A 14,587-nucleotide genomic window follows, 5' to 3' on the forward strand; every position below is an offset into this window, starting at 1 on the left:
GGGAGTTGTAGTCTTTGGACCCGCGGGCGGCGCGCGTGCGTAGTGAAAGCCGGCCCGGGCTGCGATGAGCGGGCAGCGTGTGAGGCGGCGAGTGGAGCCGGGGCTGCGGGGTGGGTTAGGGGGAGGGGGGGAAGCGGCTTTCTCTCGGCGGCAGTGAGTGTCTGTGAGGGAGGGAGCAGGAGGCCACCTTCGCCCGGCTCTTCCCTCCTCCTCCTCCCCCCCGGCCCCCCCCCCCTCCGGGTTTCAGGTTAAGGGGCTGCGGGTTTCCCAATGACTGCGTGGCTCATCCTCCCCGTCAGCCTGTCCGCCTTCTCCATCACCGGCATATGGATCGTGTGAGTACGGCTTTTTCCTCGCTTGCTTGCTCCGCTCTTTTTGTTTTTAGCCGCCCTCCCGCCGCATACCTCTCCGATCCTCCTCCTGCAGCTGTTGCCCTGCCGCCCCGCGAACTGCGCTTGCTCTTTCTGCCGGCCGCCGGCATGACACCCGCGAACTGCGCCTGCTCCTTCTCCCGGCCGCCGGCATGACACCCGCGAACTGCGCCTGCTCCTTCTCCCGGCCGCCGGCATGACACCCGCGAACTGCGCCTGCTCCTCCCGGCCGCCGGCATGACATCCGCGAACTGCGCCTGCTCCTTCCGCTGATGACCGGCTGGAAGTGCCTGCCGCCCGTCAACTACGCTTGCTGTTGTACGGTGCCTGACTCTGCGCCTGCTCCTTCTGCCGGCCGCCGGCTGACGATGCCTGACACCCAGGGAGCTGTCATGTCACTTCAGCAGATGCCATTGCCCCAGCCACCGTTGCCCATTTCCCAGGGTTGCTTATCTGACTAATTCCAACTTCATACCTACCTAATCTGTGTCTGGATGTGGGCTTTGCTGGTTAGGCCAGCATTTATTGTCCATCCCTAATTGCCCTTGAGAAGGTGGTGGTGAGCCGCCTTCTTGAACCGCTCACTCCATGTGGTGTAGGTATACCCACAGTGCTGTTAGGGAGGGAGTACCAGGATTTTGACCCAGCGACAGTGAAGGAACGGCGATATATTTCCAAGTCAGGATGGTGCTGCAGTGCATCTTGTAGATGGTACACGCTGCTGCTACTGTGCGTCAGTGGTGAAGGGAGTGAATGTTTGTGGATAGGGTGTCAATCAAGCGGGCAGAATTGTCCTGGATAGTGTCAGGCTTCTTGAGTGTTGTTGGAGCTGCAATCATCTAGGCAAGTGGAGAGTATTCCATCACACTCCTGTCTTGTGCCTTGTAGATGGTGGACAGGCACTGGGGAGTCAGGAGGTGAGTTACTCTTCGCACAATTCCTAGCCTCTGACCAGCCGTTGTAGCCACAGTATTTATATGGCTGGGCCAGTTCAGTTTCTGGTCAATGGTAACCCCCAGGATGTTGATAGTGGGGGATTCAGTGATGGCAATGCCATTGAACATCAAGGGGCGATGGTTAGATTCTCTCTAGTTGGCGATGGTCATTGCCTGGCACTTGTGTGGCATGAATGTTATTTTCCACTTGTCAGCCCAATCATGGATATTGTCCATGTCTTGCTGCATTTGGACATGGACTGCTTCAGATCTGAGGGTGAGGGTTGTTTTTGTGTTGTTGATGAAACTATGCATTTTTATTTTGCTTTCCTGATCAAGGCATTAGAATAACCCAAAACAAAAACAGAATTACCTGGAAAAACTCAGCAGGTCTGGCAGCATCGGTGGAGAAGAAATCAGTTAACGTTTCGAGTCTTCATGACCCTTTGGCAGAACTGAGTATAGTTAGGAGAAATTTAGGAGAATTAGTAGCTTTTAGCTTTTTGTTTTTATTAGAATAACCCAGTTTAAAATGAGAGGTGACACTGAATTTTTAATTATTGGTGGATAATTTTTTGATACGTATAAAAACAGGAGGTGTGCAGTGATAGTCCTGATGCACTAGGCAGAAGTACTTTACTCTTGTGAAGTGGGACCATCAACTTTGAACAAGTTGTGCTTTATTGGAAGTATGGTTTCAGCCAGAGCAACTTAACGTCGCAGAAAATAAGTGGTGGATCCACAATTGACAACTGGTTGCATTTAGTAGCCCGAAGCATAGTGACAGGTAGCACAGCCCAAAGCTCAAGCACTTTGTTTTAGCAGGAGGCAGCTAGAGAGAGGCTGGGAGCAAGAATATGGATGTTTTGGCTGGAACTGAAGCTGGTGGCTCTGTTTTTGCATTTTCCAGAGAAAACAATGCCAGCAGAACTACAACCTGCATTGCTAAGCAGATTAGTGTGGTGATGAAGGAGTAACGCTAAGTACGAGGTCCTTCTGGAACTTGATAGACTTGTGAATGGTGCCTCGAAGGTGAAGGATGTAGACAGGAGGGAACAAGGGTGGAAGCTTGGGGCACCCTCAAAATGGGTGCAAGGGGTCAAGAAGACTTTTGTTGTCTACACATGGATAGGTAGGGGTTAAGAGTCATGCAGGTGATCATAGTGTGGAAATGGAGGAGAATGGAGTGGTCGATTGTGTCAATGGTAGAGAGATGAGCTGCGTTAGGCACCTCTTCCACCTGCATATTGTTCATGTGTGAACCTAGTCGGCAGGCTTAAAACCCTGCTGAATCATCTGGTCATCTAATGCCAATGCTGAATATAATTTGCTTTAATGTTCCCTCCCTTATCCTGGGTCACCTCCGCCAGTTGTACTATGATTCTGTTTATTTCTCAGGATTGCAATGGCCTCTGTTACTATTGAAATCGCAGCTATGAGTAGAAATACAAAACAGATGATGTCCAAAAAAGAATGTTGGAGGGATTTTGTGTCTGAGCAGCCTACAAATGGAGCTTAACAATTGTCTGCTATTTTTCTCATCAGCTGGTTCTCTCTGGTTTTTATGCTTACAGGCTTTAAGACCTGATGTTTTATATGTTGATATACACCTGACTTTTGGGAGTCTGTCACTATATATGAGTACCAACGAACCGAAATACTGAGAAATGTAGACTTGTAATATCTGTTTGCTTACAGTGGTTCTCAAAGTGGGGTCCATTACGACCATACGAATTAGGAACAGGAGTAGGCCACACGGCCCCTCGAGCCTGCTCCCCCATTCAATAACATCATGCCTGATCTGATTGTAACCTCAACTCCGCATTCCCGCCTACCCCCGATTATCTTTCATCCCCTTGCTTTATCAAGAATCTATCTACCACTGCCTTAAAAATATTCAACGACTCTGCTTCCACTGCCTTTTTGAGAAAGGATACTAAAGACTCACTACCCTCTGAGAGAAAAAAATTCTCCTCACCTCTGCCTTAAATGGGTGACCCCTTATTTTTGAACAAGAGACGCCTGGTTCTAGATTCTCCCACAAGAGGAAACATCTTTTCCACATCCACCCTTTCAAGACCCCTCAGGAACTTACAAGTTTCAATCAAGTCGCCTCTCGACCACTGCTAGTCCGTGAGGGTCCTCCAGGTGGTTGTGGGTTGGTCCAAAATGCAAGTCGCTGACGCAGAGCATCGTGACTTATGTCAGATGAGAGAACAGTCCAGAACCTCCCCCCACACCACTCACGTAACACGACCAGACCAGCTTCTGCGTGCAGGACACCAGTCGTCCTGAGTGCGAGTGACAATCATGTAGTTTGATGGGCAAGATTTATGTCACTGTTCCAACACCCAGCTAGGCTTTTCAACACCTGTAGGACTGTGAAACACCAGGAACCGGCTGAACGTGGAACCTGACGTGAGGTGGCAACTCTCCGACCTGAATGCAAATATTTCTGTCTCATTAAAAATGACACCATTCTTCCCATCGATTCTGCTGAGTCTTTTTTTGCTGTGGCAAGCAAGAGGAGTGGGCACAGAATTAAAGTAATTGGCAAAAGAAGCAAAAGCAATATGAGAAGAAACTTCTTCGCACAGCGAGTGGTTTAGACCTGGATCACTTTCTGAGAGTGTGGTAGAGGCAGATTCAATCGAGGCATTCTAAAGGGAATTAGACTGTCATTTGGAAAGGAACAATGCACAGGGTTATGGGGAGAATGTGGGAGAATGGCACTAAGGGAGTTGCTCGTTCAGAGAGCTGGTGCAGACACGATGGGCCGAATGGCCTCCTTCCGTGTCGTAACCACTCTGTGAAAGCGGGTAAGTAGATGCATAGATCTTTTGCCTCAGTGGTCCACGGACAAAAAACATTGGAGAAACACTGACCTACAGGGTTCTCTGAAGCCAAGTGGGAAAAATCCCCCCTTCCAATGGTAAATCTGAAATTCTGTTGTCATTGGTATTTAAGTCTTTAATCCAATGCAATCAACCAAAAATGATGAGATTAGTGTAATTCTTAACAGAAATTGGCAATGTTGATCTGATTAACCAGCTTAACTGATCCACACCGTTCTAAATCCACTGCGTACCCTAACTCCTGGTTCCTCTCTTTCAGATACGCGATGGCAGTGATGAACCACCACGTCTGTCCTGTCGAGAACTGGTACGATATTTACAATTTATTTTTCCATGCATCAATCTTTGCTGCAGCAGCAGTGTGAATGGCTTCTTTGCTAGGGAAGCTATTTTTTTCTTACAAAAAAACAGCCAGGATTCCAGTTCCTGGTGGAAAATGCGTCAGCCTCTGCTGGGAGTAGGATGAGAACCACTGGGAAAACGTCCTCTGCAAACTGTGTAAACGTTTAGATCTGGTGGAGTGGCAGCAAAATAATCCTCACTTGGGAAGGGGATTTGGAGTGTAATGCAATGTTTCGAGAGCCCATCTCAGAGGTTGACAGAACTTGGAGCATTGTGGCACATGAGTTAACAGTGATCAGCTCCTGTGTCTCTCTGATTTCTCCCACCCAACACTGGAATCAATCTTTTGGCTTGAAATCTGTTCCTGTCCTTGGCCTCCTGTAGTCTGTTTAAATATTAAATGAGCAGCAAATAAGCCTCAAGGAATATCTTTAAATATTTTCTGCTTAAGTAGGTTTGCAGCTGCATCAAGGTGCGTGACCCTTGTGTCTGTGTGTATACATAGTTGTGTGTAGCTTATGTGTACACAATTGTGTGTGGTGTTTTTTTTGTCATTCCCCATCCCTCCTTCCACTTGCATCAAAACGGACTATCATAGCCATCAAATTGTGCCCCTAGCAAGTCAGGAGTTAGGACCTCGCTAAGTTTTTAATGTGTGGCGGTGGTGTGTTACAGATCACTCAGAGTCAGCGTTGCTGTGGCAACATGCACATTTTACGTGCATCTTGTAGCGTGGAGCTATGGATAGTGATGGTAGAGGCTGGCCAGGAATCTCTCCCACTCTTTCCCACATGCCTTTGTTGGAAGGATTTACTGGTTGACACTCAACCTGTTTGGCCCCAATATGATCGCACCTTCCTTGGTCATCAAGCCCAGAAGGGGACTTGAACCCGGAGCTTCTGGCTCAGAGGCAGGGTGGCTATCGCTCCTGGGCCACAAAACCTCCTTTTAATATTTGTGTTTGCGTGCACATATTGCAATCCTGTGATAACTGGCTCAGCAAGGAGTTGATTCAATGTAATATTTTTGCCACAGTGATATGATCCGGACTGATAGCTGGTGATTAATTCCTGCCCTTGTTAATAAGCTGTTTACTGGTTGTCCTGGCAACATGAGTAGAAATTCCTTGCACTTGGCTCCTATGATTAACCAGGGGTCAGAACAACTTTCTTCCAAGGGCTCTTTTTTGAGATTTTCTCAGGGGCTACTTTTTGGTTTTCTGGGCCTCCTGTTTTACTCTCACTAATTCCTTTATTAGGTGTTGCAGTCACGCTTTACCTTCTGTATTTGTGTTGAATTTTCTTTTCAGGGTTTGCTTCTTTAGATAGACAAGGTAGCAAAAAATACCAACGGGAACAACTCTATAATGTATTGCAAGTCATCCAATTTCAAGCCAAGGATTAATGGGATCAAAATAGTGTGCTAACCATGTGTCAGTGCTAGATTTAAAAAAACTTATTTTGCAAAGTAACAGCTTTATTTGGCAACACATTTGGCAATAGTGGTTCAAACAAAACCAGAACAGAGAAAAGATATGGAAAAGGGGTAATGGTTTTGATCAAAATTGAAGCTTCCATTATAGCCAAAAGTAGCAAATACTTATCGATAGAATATATCTATATATGTTATTAATAATAAATATTATTTACTCATGAAAATGTTATGTTCACAATAAACTGTTTGTAAGATTAAAAAAATAAACATGTTTGCTCACATTTTTATGTCTATCAATCACTTTCTCAGTGTCTGTCATTACATCTCTTCTTGTCATCATCCATGAGCTAAGGTTGCCTGCCCTGCCATCTGAGAAGCCTCTGTTCATTACCTAAATACAATTCCCAGTTTACAATCATATACTAAGATCTGATTAATCTCAAATTCCAACTATTTGATGCAAGGGAACTGAAATCAGACAGGCATTAGCAGTTTCGGTAAGTCAATATAAGACCAAATTAATCTGAATGGTTGATCATTTCTCTTTCCATTGCTCATTGCCTTCCCAGCCTTCACCCTCCAGCACACAAAATTAAACTGTGTCGGACCTTCTCTCTGCTGGTTGCTGCCCCTGTTCATTTTTGGTGCTGGCGGCTCCTCCAGGCCTGCTCCTGGCCTCGTTTGAGTTTCCAGCCGCCTCCATCCTTTTCCTTTTCTGTTATTTTTTTCTAGGCCTTGTCACAAAGAATGTGAAAAATTCCAGCCGGACGAATCCTCACCTACGATAATTGTTGCAGCTCCTCCAATAACCGGTTCCCTACCTCCCGCCCTTGCTGTTTCTCCAATCATAGATCCTGGAAGAGCAGCATGAGCCGGAAGGGAGGGAACCTGTCTTTGGAGGAGTTGGCACAGCCGGCATGGGAGAGACAAAATCTGTGATTGGAGGAGCTGGAGCATGGGGGAGACAAAATCTGTGATTGGAGGAGCTGGAGCATGGGAGAGACAGAATCTGTGATTGGAGGAGCTGGAGCATGGGAGAGACAGAATCTGTGATTGGAGGAGCTGGAGCATGGGGGAGACAGAATCTGTGATTGGAGGAGCTGGAGCATGGGGGAGACAGAATCTGTGATTGGAGGAGCTGGAGCATGGGAGAGACAGAATCTGTGATTGGAGGAGCTGGAGCATGGGAGAGACAGAATCTGTGATTGGAGGAGCTGGAGCATGGGGGAGACAGAATCTGTGATTGGAGGAGCTGGAGCATGGGAGAGACAGAATCTGTGATTGGAGGAGCTGGAGCATGGGGGAGACAGAATCTGTGATTGGAGGAGCTGGAGCATGGGGGAGACAGAATCTGTGATTGGAGGAGCTGGAGCATGGGAGAGACAGAATCTGTGATTGGAGGAGCTGGAGCATGGGGGAGACAAAATCTGTGATTGGAGGAGCTGGAGCATGGGAGAGACAAAATCTGTGATTGGAGGAGCTGGAGCAGCCGGCATGGGAGAGACAGAATCTGTGATTGGAGGAGCTGGAGCATGGGTGAGACAGAATCTGTGATTGGAGGAGCTGGAGCATGGGTGAGACAGAATCTGCGATTGGAGGAGCTGGAGCATGGGAGAGACAGAATCTGCGATTGGAAGAGCTGGAGCATGGGAGAGACAGAATCTGTGATTGGAGGAGCTGGAGCATGGGTGAGACAGAATCTGTGATTGGAAGAGCTGGAGCATGGGAGAGACAGAATCTGTGATTGGAGTAGCTGGAGCAGCCAGTATGGGAGGGACAGAATCTGTGGTTGGAAGAGCAGCTTCTCACAGATTCTGTCTCCCCTGTTCGCTTGTTGCTCCTCCAATCAAACTACATGCTCTCTTCCTACTCCATGTGCCTTCAATTGTTGGGCCCCAGATAATGTATGGAATTATTGTATGGGGGAAAGTGCTCTTTCTTGAATTTGTCTGCCAACCTCCCCCCATTCCGAGTATTTCCCAGCCCTGTGATGGACCCTTGCTTTTAGGGCACTATTCTGGTGTTACAGCCCACCCACATTGATTGCAGATTCGGTGCCCTCGACAATGAAAGCGCACAGTTCCCACACGAGAATGATTTAAAGCTAGTTTGCTGCTGACGAGCTTTCTCTTTTATTCCCAAGGTTATATAACGAGTCCTGCTCTGAGGACACCTCTAAGCATGGCTATCCGAAAAGCTGCTGCACAGTACAGGATATCCCGTTGGTCAGGTAGGGGAGACTTTCTATTCGATTTGGCTGCATGAACCCAATAGTCGGTTGACCCAAAGAGCAAAAAATTATGCAGCATGTCCGTTGATGCAGCAAAACAAGAAGACTGGTCAATATCTCAAGTCAGGCCTTTCATTGGTCCTTTTCAATAAGGACCTAGGTTGAATGATTCTGCCTAAATTATAAACTGGTCCTTGTCAGGCTAATTTTAATCTGCCATCTGTTTTCAGCATTGTGCTGAATTCTAGCAACTTTTGTTATGATTTCTGCTTTCCAGCTTCCCTCGTTTGATTTGACCTTTACCATGTGCATTTGGTTTCTTTTTATTTCAGAAAAGTTTGGATGGTAACGTAGTGGTAGTATTACCGGACAAATAATCCAGAAGCTCTGGGGACGCAAGTTCAAATCCGACCAGGGCAGCCGGGGGAATTTACATTCAATTAATTAATAAATCTCATAAAGTGCTAAAGATTATGAAACTACTGGATTAAAAACCCACCTGGTTCACTACCCCCTCTCAGGGAAGGAAATGTGCCATCCTTGCCCATTCTGGCCTACATGTGACTCCAGACCCACAGCAATGTAGTTGACTCTTAACTGAAATGGCCACCCAGTTGTATCAAACCGTCACAGAATAAGCACTGTGGTTGGACCTACACCATGTGGACCAGAGTAATTCCAGAAGGCGGGCTCAACATCGCCTTCTGGAGAGCAATTCTGGGAGAAAAGGGATTTGCAATGGCTCAGCAGCGAGTAAAACCACAACACAACAACTTGACTGCATTGAGCAAGGCAGTAAAGCAATGATTCCATCAAAACTTCAGCTCCAGTAGGTTCATTTGGCCCCATTTCCAATAATATATTATAAAAACAAAGTACTCCAGGTGCTGGAAATCTGAAATGGAAATGGAAAATGCTGGAATTACTTAGCAACTGGCAGTGTCTGTGAACCGCTACAGAGTTAACTCTGTTTCTCTCTCCACAGATGCTGACAGACTGGCTGGGTATTTCCAAACTTTCTGCTTTTATTCCGGGATATATTTTTCACTAACCTCCAATCGCATTCGTGAACGCCTCTGCTTAGTTTTGGTGAAATGGAGGGAGAGTGAGTCACCTTGAGATGGGAGAAAGCAAAGAGTGAGGACAGCTCTGTTATAATTCGCTGCTCATTCACTGAGCAAAGGAGGGATCTGGAGCCAGTCTTTCCTTAATATAGGCTTATTCACAAAACCTAGAGAACACAGACCCACACACACACACTCCCCCGCCCCAGCAACACCTTATTCCACCTCTAAAATGTACCACCTCACACTTAAACTATGTTGAAGATCAGTTGCCAGTTGCACATCTATGCTGCATGTTTATTAATGTATTTTGTTGCCTCTTCTGTGTCAATTGCACACTCCAATTTTCACCTCATCAGCATATTTAGCCCTTGTTTTCTGTTTTGTAGCCAAATCTGCTGTCCGTTCTGCTACTTGTCCCCTAACTCCACAAGTCTGACCTTGGTCATAAGTCTGCTATAAGTCTAAAGTATGCAGTACTTTATCCAAGGACTTTTGAAAATTCAAATATATTACGTCCACTGCAGTATTTCTATCCATCGTTTCTGTCCATTCCTGAAAGAGTTCAGTAGTTGGTTGAGCACGGCCTTCCATTTGGAAATCTGGACTGATTTCTCAGTTATATTTTGGGTTTCTAGATGTTTTTCTGTTGCATCAATGAGTAAAGCTTCCATTATCTTTCCTGCCAGTGTCATTAAGGTAATTGGTCATAGTTGCTCCATACAAATAGGAGTTATCTCCTATTTTAAAGATAGCAATCATTATAGCTGGTCACTAGTCCTCTGGCTGTCGTCCCTAACTCTCTGTGTAAAAACAATCTTCATTTTCTTCTCCCTGCATTTTTTTGCCAGTTATCTTAAACTTGTCCTCTAGTTACTAATCCTCCTGCCAGCGGAAACTGTTTTCTCCCTAAAATTAATCAGTAAATGTTAACTTGGAGTTACATTTTTAGTCCTAAAATGTTGGAAGGAATTGCTAAATTCTGTGGCACCAGACTGTACCAGCTGATAATTCTTGTAAACTGCTACCTTGCCCATTTTCAAACATCTTTGCATTCATATTTGAGTTCTCTTGCAGCACCTCCATGAGTTACATGTACATTTATTGAATTATACGCACAGCTGTATAAATACTGTGGCTACAGGAGCAGGTCAGAGGCTGGGAATTCTGCAGCAAGTAACTCGCCTCCTGGCTCCCCAAAGGGTAAGATGCACTGACAATCACTGGGCATATAATGGGAAGGTAAATAATTGGCACACACAAGGCAACAGATCCAAGAAGAGGACCCTATTAGCCAATTCCCCTCCCTACCCCTCCCTTTTCTTTTACATCTCTACTGGATAACCTTGCCCCAGGAAGATTGAACTAAGCTTAACTTTGACAACTCTACGATCAAAAAGTCCAGTGATACTCAAGTCTAATCTCTGGTGTGTAAACTGGCCCCTTTGTTAAGGCTGTTAGGTAGGTTGCAGCCCCTGGGGAATTGTAACCCAGCCGGATAAGTGACTTCAGGAGCAGAGAATACTGGGGAGCGGCTATCGAATCAAACCTCTTACTAACTTGCTTTTAACATTTCCTCGACAGTAAATGTGGCTCGTACCCTCCTGAAAGCTGCTTCTTCAGTTTAATTGGCAATGTGGGGGCTTTTATGGGTAAGTCATCCACTGATTCATTATTGTAAGTAGCAACTGGACTGTAGGATTACTGCACAAGAGGCATAAACCTTTATTGCTCCCATTCAGAATCAGTTATTCCTGCCATTTTTGTGTAAAAGCAGCACGGCTGTAGTTTAAAAGTTGGCCTCTTGCTAAGCTGTCTTGGTGCTTTTGAATACTGGCCAGTAATTTCACCATAGAATGAGGTGTATTGTCAAATATTCTGCCCCAGTCCAGAACAAAACCCAATGGTAGCAGCTTCAATACCACTTAATCTGAAATAGAATAGGTAAGCACAGATCGAGTTTGGGAGTTTTCCTCACCTGTGTCCCTCAGTACCACATGCATAGTGCACTGAGCCATTAGAGCGAGAGGGTGGGGAGGAGCAACAACCTTGAATGGCTACGTTGGTAACACACTATGTAATATATGCCTAAATAACACAGCAGATCTCTGGTCTGAATCTTGTGCTTCAAAGAATTACACCAGAGAAATAGCCATTTGGTTCCACACTGGTTCCTCCCACTCAAACTACCTCTTTCTACCTTGCGTCCATATCCCTATATTCTCTTCTCCCTCATGAATGCATCCTGTTAAATGTGACAATCTGCTTTAACCACCCCATGTGGCAACAAGTTCCTCTTTCCCACCTTACACTATGTAAGGAAATACCTCTGATTTGTTGATCAGATCTGTTTGTAACTGTGTTATATTAGTCCCTTCTTATTCTGGACACCCATGAGTGGAAACGGTGTTGAGTTTCGTGTTTTCAGACAGGGCCATGTTGGAGGTGCTTTCCACTGAGCCTTCGTCTGGAAGGTGACAAGCCATGCCTCAAATTTGAAAGTTTCTTCCTCATTTTTAAATACCATCTTGGCCTTGCCCTTCATTTCTATACCCTTCAGCTCTACTAACCACCTGAGCTCTCTCTTCCTTTGACAATAGCTTCATTGCACTCTCCCCACTGCCTTCTCTCTCCCCCTGACACATCATCTCACTATTGCCTGCAGTCCCTACAGCTGTCTAGACTCTAAGCTCTAGAATTTCCTGCCTAATACCCTCTACCTCGTCACCTCCCATTTCTCTTTTAAGACCATCCTTTAAAACTCACCTCTTTCACCAGTTTAGATATTCCCCTGCTAATAACTCATTCAATGGCTCTGTGTATGTTTTTGTCAGGTTATGTCTTTGTGAACCACCTTGGCTCAAATTTGTTAAAGGTACTATATAAATACAAGTTGTGGTTGATCTGGGTGTTGGTGTCAGGTAGCGTGCTCGCCTCGTGGTTACCATTCACTGTCCAGTCTAAGGTAAAGAATTCACACTTGGATAAGTTGTAGAAAGCACCCATAAAACTACCTCAGCATTTGTCTCTGTCATCAACAGAGGAATGAGAAAATGTCGACAGGAAATACTGTTGCTTGCTTTGGCAGCATTGCTATATTTTATTCTTCATTCCTTTGTCATCAGCTCAACTTCATTTTTCATGATCTTTAAATATAGTCACAAATATTCCATATTTGTAACAAAATTAATAAGTGTTGTTAGGAGTAGAGTACAGGAAATTTTACTCCCTATTTAACCCCGTGCTGTACCTGTCTTGGGAGTGTTTGATGGGGACAGTGCAGAGGCAGCTTTACTCTGTATCTAACCCCGTGCTGTACCTGTCTTGGGAGTGTTTGATGGGGACAGTGTAGAGGGAGCTTTACTCTGTATCTAATCTCATACTGTACCTATCCTGGGAGTGTTTGATGGGGACAGTATAGAGAGAGCTTTACTCTGTATCTAACTCTCTTTGTATCTGGATTGGTGGTGCAGGTGTTACTTTTTTAAGATTTGTTTACAGGATGTGGGCGTCGCTGGCTAGGCCAGCATTTATTGCCCATCTGTCCGTGCTAGTTACCTGCATAATTACTTGATTGGGCATTGCCGAGGGAGCTTTGATTTGCATATATACAAGGCTGCAGAAGAGTCTGAGCGCTTGGTGATGACAGTGAGAGCCCAAAATATTTCAAATCCTTGAATGATATGACTCACCCTGATTAATGCAAAAATTCACCTAAAAAAAAATCTTTAGCTGATGAGCCTAAGTAAAGGAATTGTCCTAAATGCAGCCAGTGTCCAGCGATGGAAATGACCCTAATTTCTGCACGTGTCTAGTGTTGTGCCTGTCCTTGCTAATGATTGGCTGTGTTTCTTGTGTCCATCCAGTGGTCGTGATCTGTGTTCTACGCTACGGTCAGATTCTGGAGAGATGTCGTCCCATGTGGATCAACACGGGAGCCCTGGTCACCGGCTGCATTAACGCGGTTGGCCTGATCATGGTCGGAAATTTCCAAGTAAGGCCCTGTTCTATTTTTCCTCATGCCAAGGTTAACAAATCTTTGTGCTGGACCCTTTTTACAAGCCATGGGGATTAATTTTCTGAGCACTTCTTGTGATTATCCTGCGACTAAATAAGGGGTGAAGGTGGCGTAGTGGTAATGTCACTGGACTAGCAATCCTAAGGGCCAGGCTAATGTTCTGGGGACATGGGTTCAAATCCCACCATGGCAGCTATTCAAATTCAATTAATAAATCTAGAATACAAAGCTTGTCTCAGTAATGGTGACCATAAAACTATCATCGATTGTTGTTAAAAACCCACCTGGTTCACTAATGTCCCTTTAGGGAAGGAAACCTGCCTACATGTGACTCCAGACCCACAGAAATGTGGTTGACACTTAATTGCCTTCTGAAATGGCCTAGCAAGCCACTCTATTAAAGGGCAGTTAGGGATGGGCAGCAAATGCTGGCCTTGCCAGTGATGCCCACATCCCATGAAAGTAAAAACCATTAAACCGCATGGACCAAACGACTTAGCATTCAGTCGCTGGCCTTGCTGTTGTTAGCTCTTGTCTGTTGGCACAACTAGAAGCTCACCGATGAGTTAGGAAGAGGGATAATGATCCAGGTTTCTCACTTCCTTGGTGCTACTCAGTATCCTTGGGTCATCGTTACCTGAAGAATGTGTTGCCACACAAGTTGAATAGCTTGCCACAAACCCTCTGTCCAACGGCTTTCAAATGAAGGATGGCCACCAGGTGCAGAGGAGATTTACCAGAACAGTTCCAGGGATGAGGGGTTTTAGCTACAAGGTTAGGTTGGAGAAGCTGGGGTTGTTCTCCTTGGAGCAAAGGAGATTGAGGGGAGATTTGATAGAGGTGGACAATCTGACAGGTTTAGATAAGGTAGACAAAGCTGTTCCCATGAGCTAATTGTACAAGGGCTAGGGGGCTTGGATTTAATATTTTGGGCAGAAGATAGAGGGGGATTGTGAGGAAGAACTTTTTTACACAGTGAGTAGTAACGACCTGGAACTCGCTGCCTACACGGAGGTGATGATTGGACGGACGCTTGAGGGAAATAAACTTGCGGAAATAAATGGGGATAGAGCAGGGGAATGGGACTGACCGGATTGACCTACAAGAGATTGACCGACATGCACTCAATGGGCCGAATGGCCTCCTCCTGTGCCGCAATGACTCTGAGGTATTGGGAAGGCAAAAATGGGGAGAAAAGCAATTAATGTGTGTATTAAATGTTGTTATTAAACCTGGTGACCAGAGTTTCAGTTGATGCCTGGTTGACACTGTCCAGCTTCCGACTGGTCAAAGTGCTAGTGGCTGACTGGCACATTTGGACCTATGACCCTGCCACCA

The 14,587-nt window shown here is 45.7% G+C and overlaps 1 protein-coding gene across 1 annotated transcript in view; it reads left to right on the forward strand.

The window, feature by feature from the left end:
* Positions 1–226: 226 nt before the first annotated feature.
* The window catches only part of LOC144694956 (transmembrane protein 150A-like), a 40,008-nt gene continuing 25,647 nt past the window's right edge, over positions 227–14,587 (forward strand). The window contains exons 1-5 of the mRNA XM_078565763.1: positions 227–335; positions 4,421–4,468; positions 8,081–8,167; positions 10,816–10,883; positions 13,098–13,225. Of these exons, the coding sequence (XP_078421889.1) occupies positions 271–335; positions 4,421–4,468; positions 8,081–8,167; positions 10,816–10,883; positions 13,098–13,225 (396 nt within the window). The 5' untranslated portion in view covers positions 227–270. The remainder of the gene's footprint in view (positions 336–4,420; positions 4,469–8,080; positions 8,168–10,815; positions 10,884–13,097; positions 13,226–14,587) is intronic.

The sequence above is a fragment of the Cetorhinus maximus genome, chromosome 20 (assembly GCF_964194155.1).
Source record: "Cetorhinus maximus chromosome 20, sCetMax3.hap1.1, whole genome shotgun sequence".
Lineage (NCBI taxonomy): Eukaryota > Metazoa > Chordata > Chondrichthyes > Lamniformes > Cetorhinidae > Cetorhinus > Cetorhinus maximus.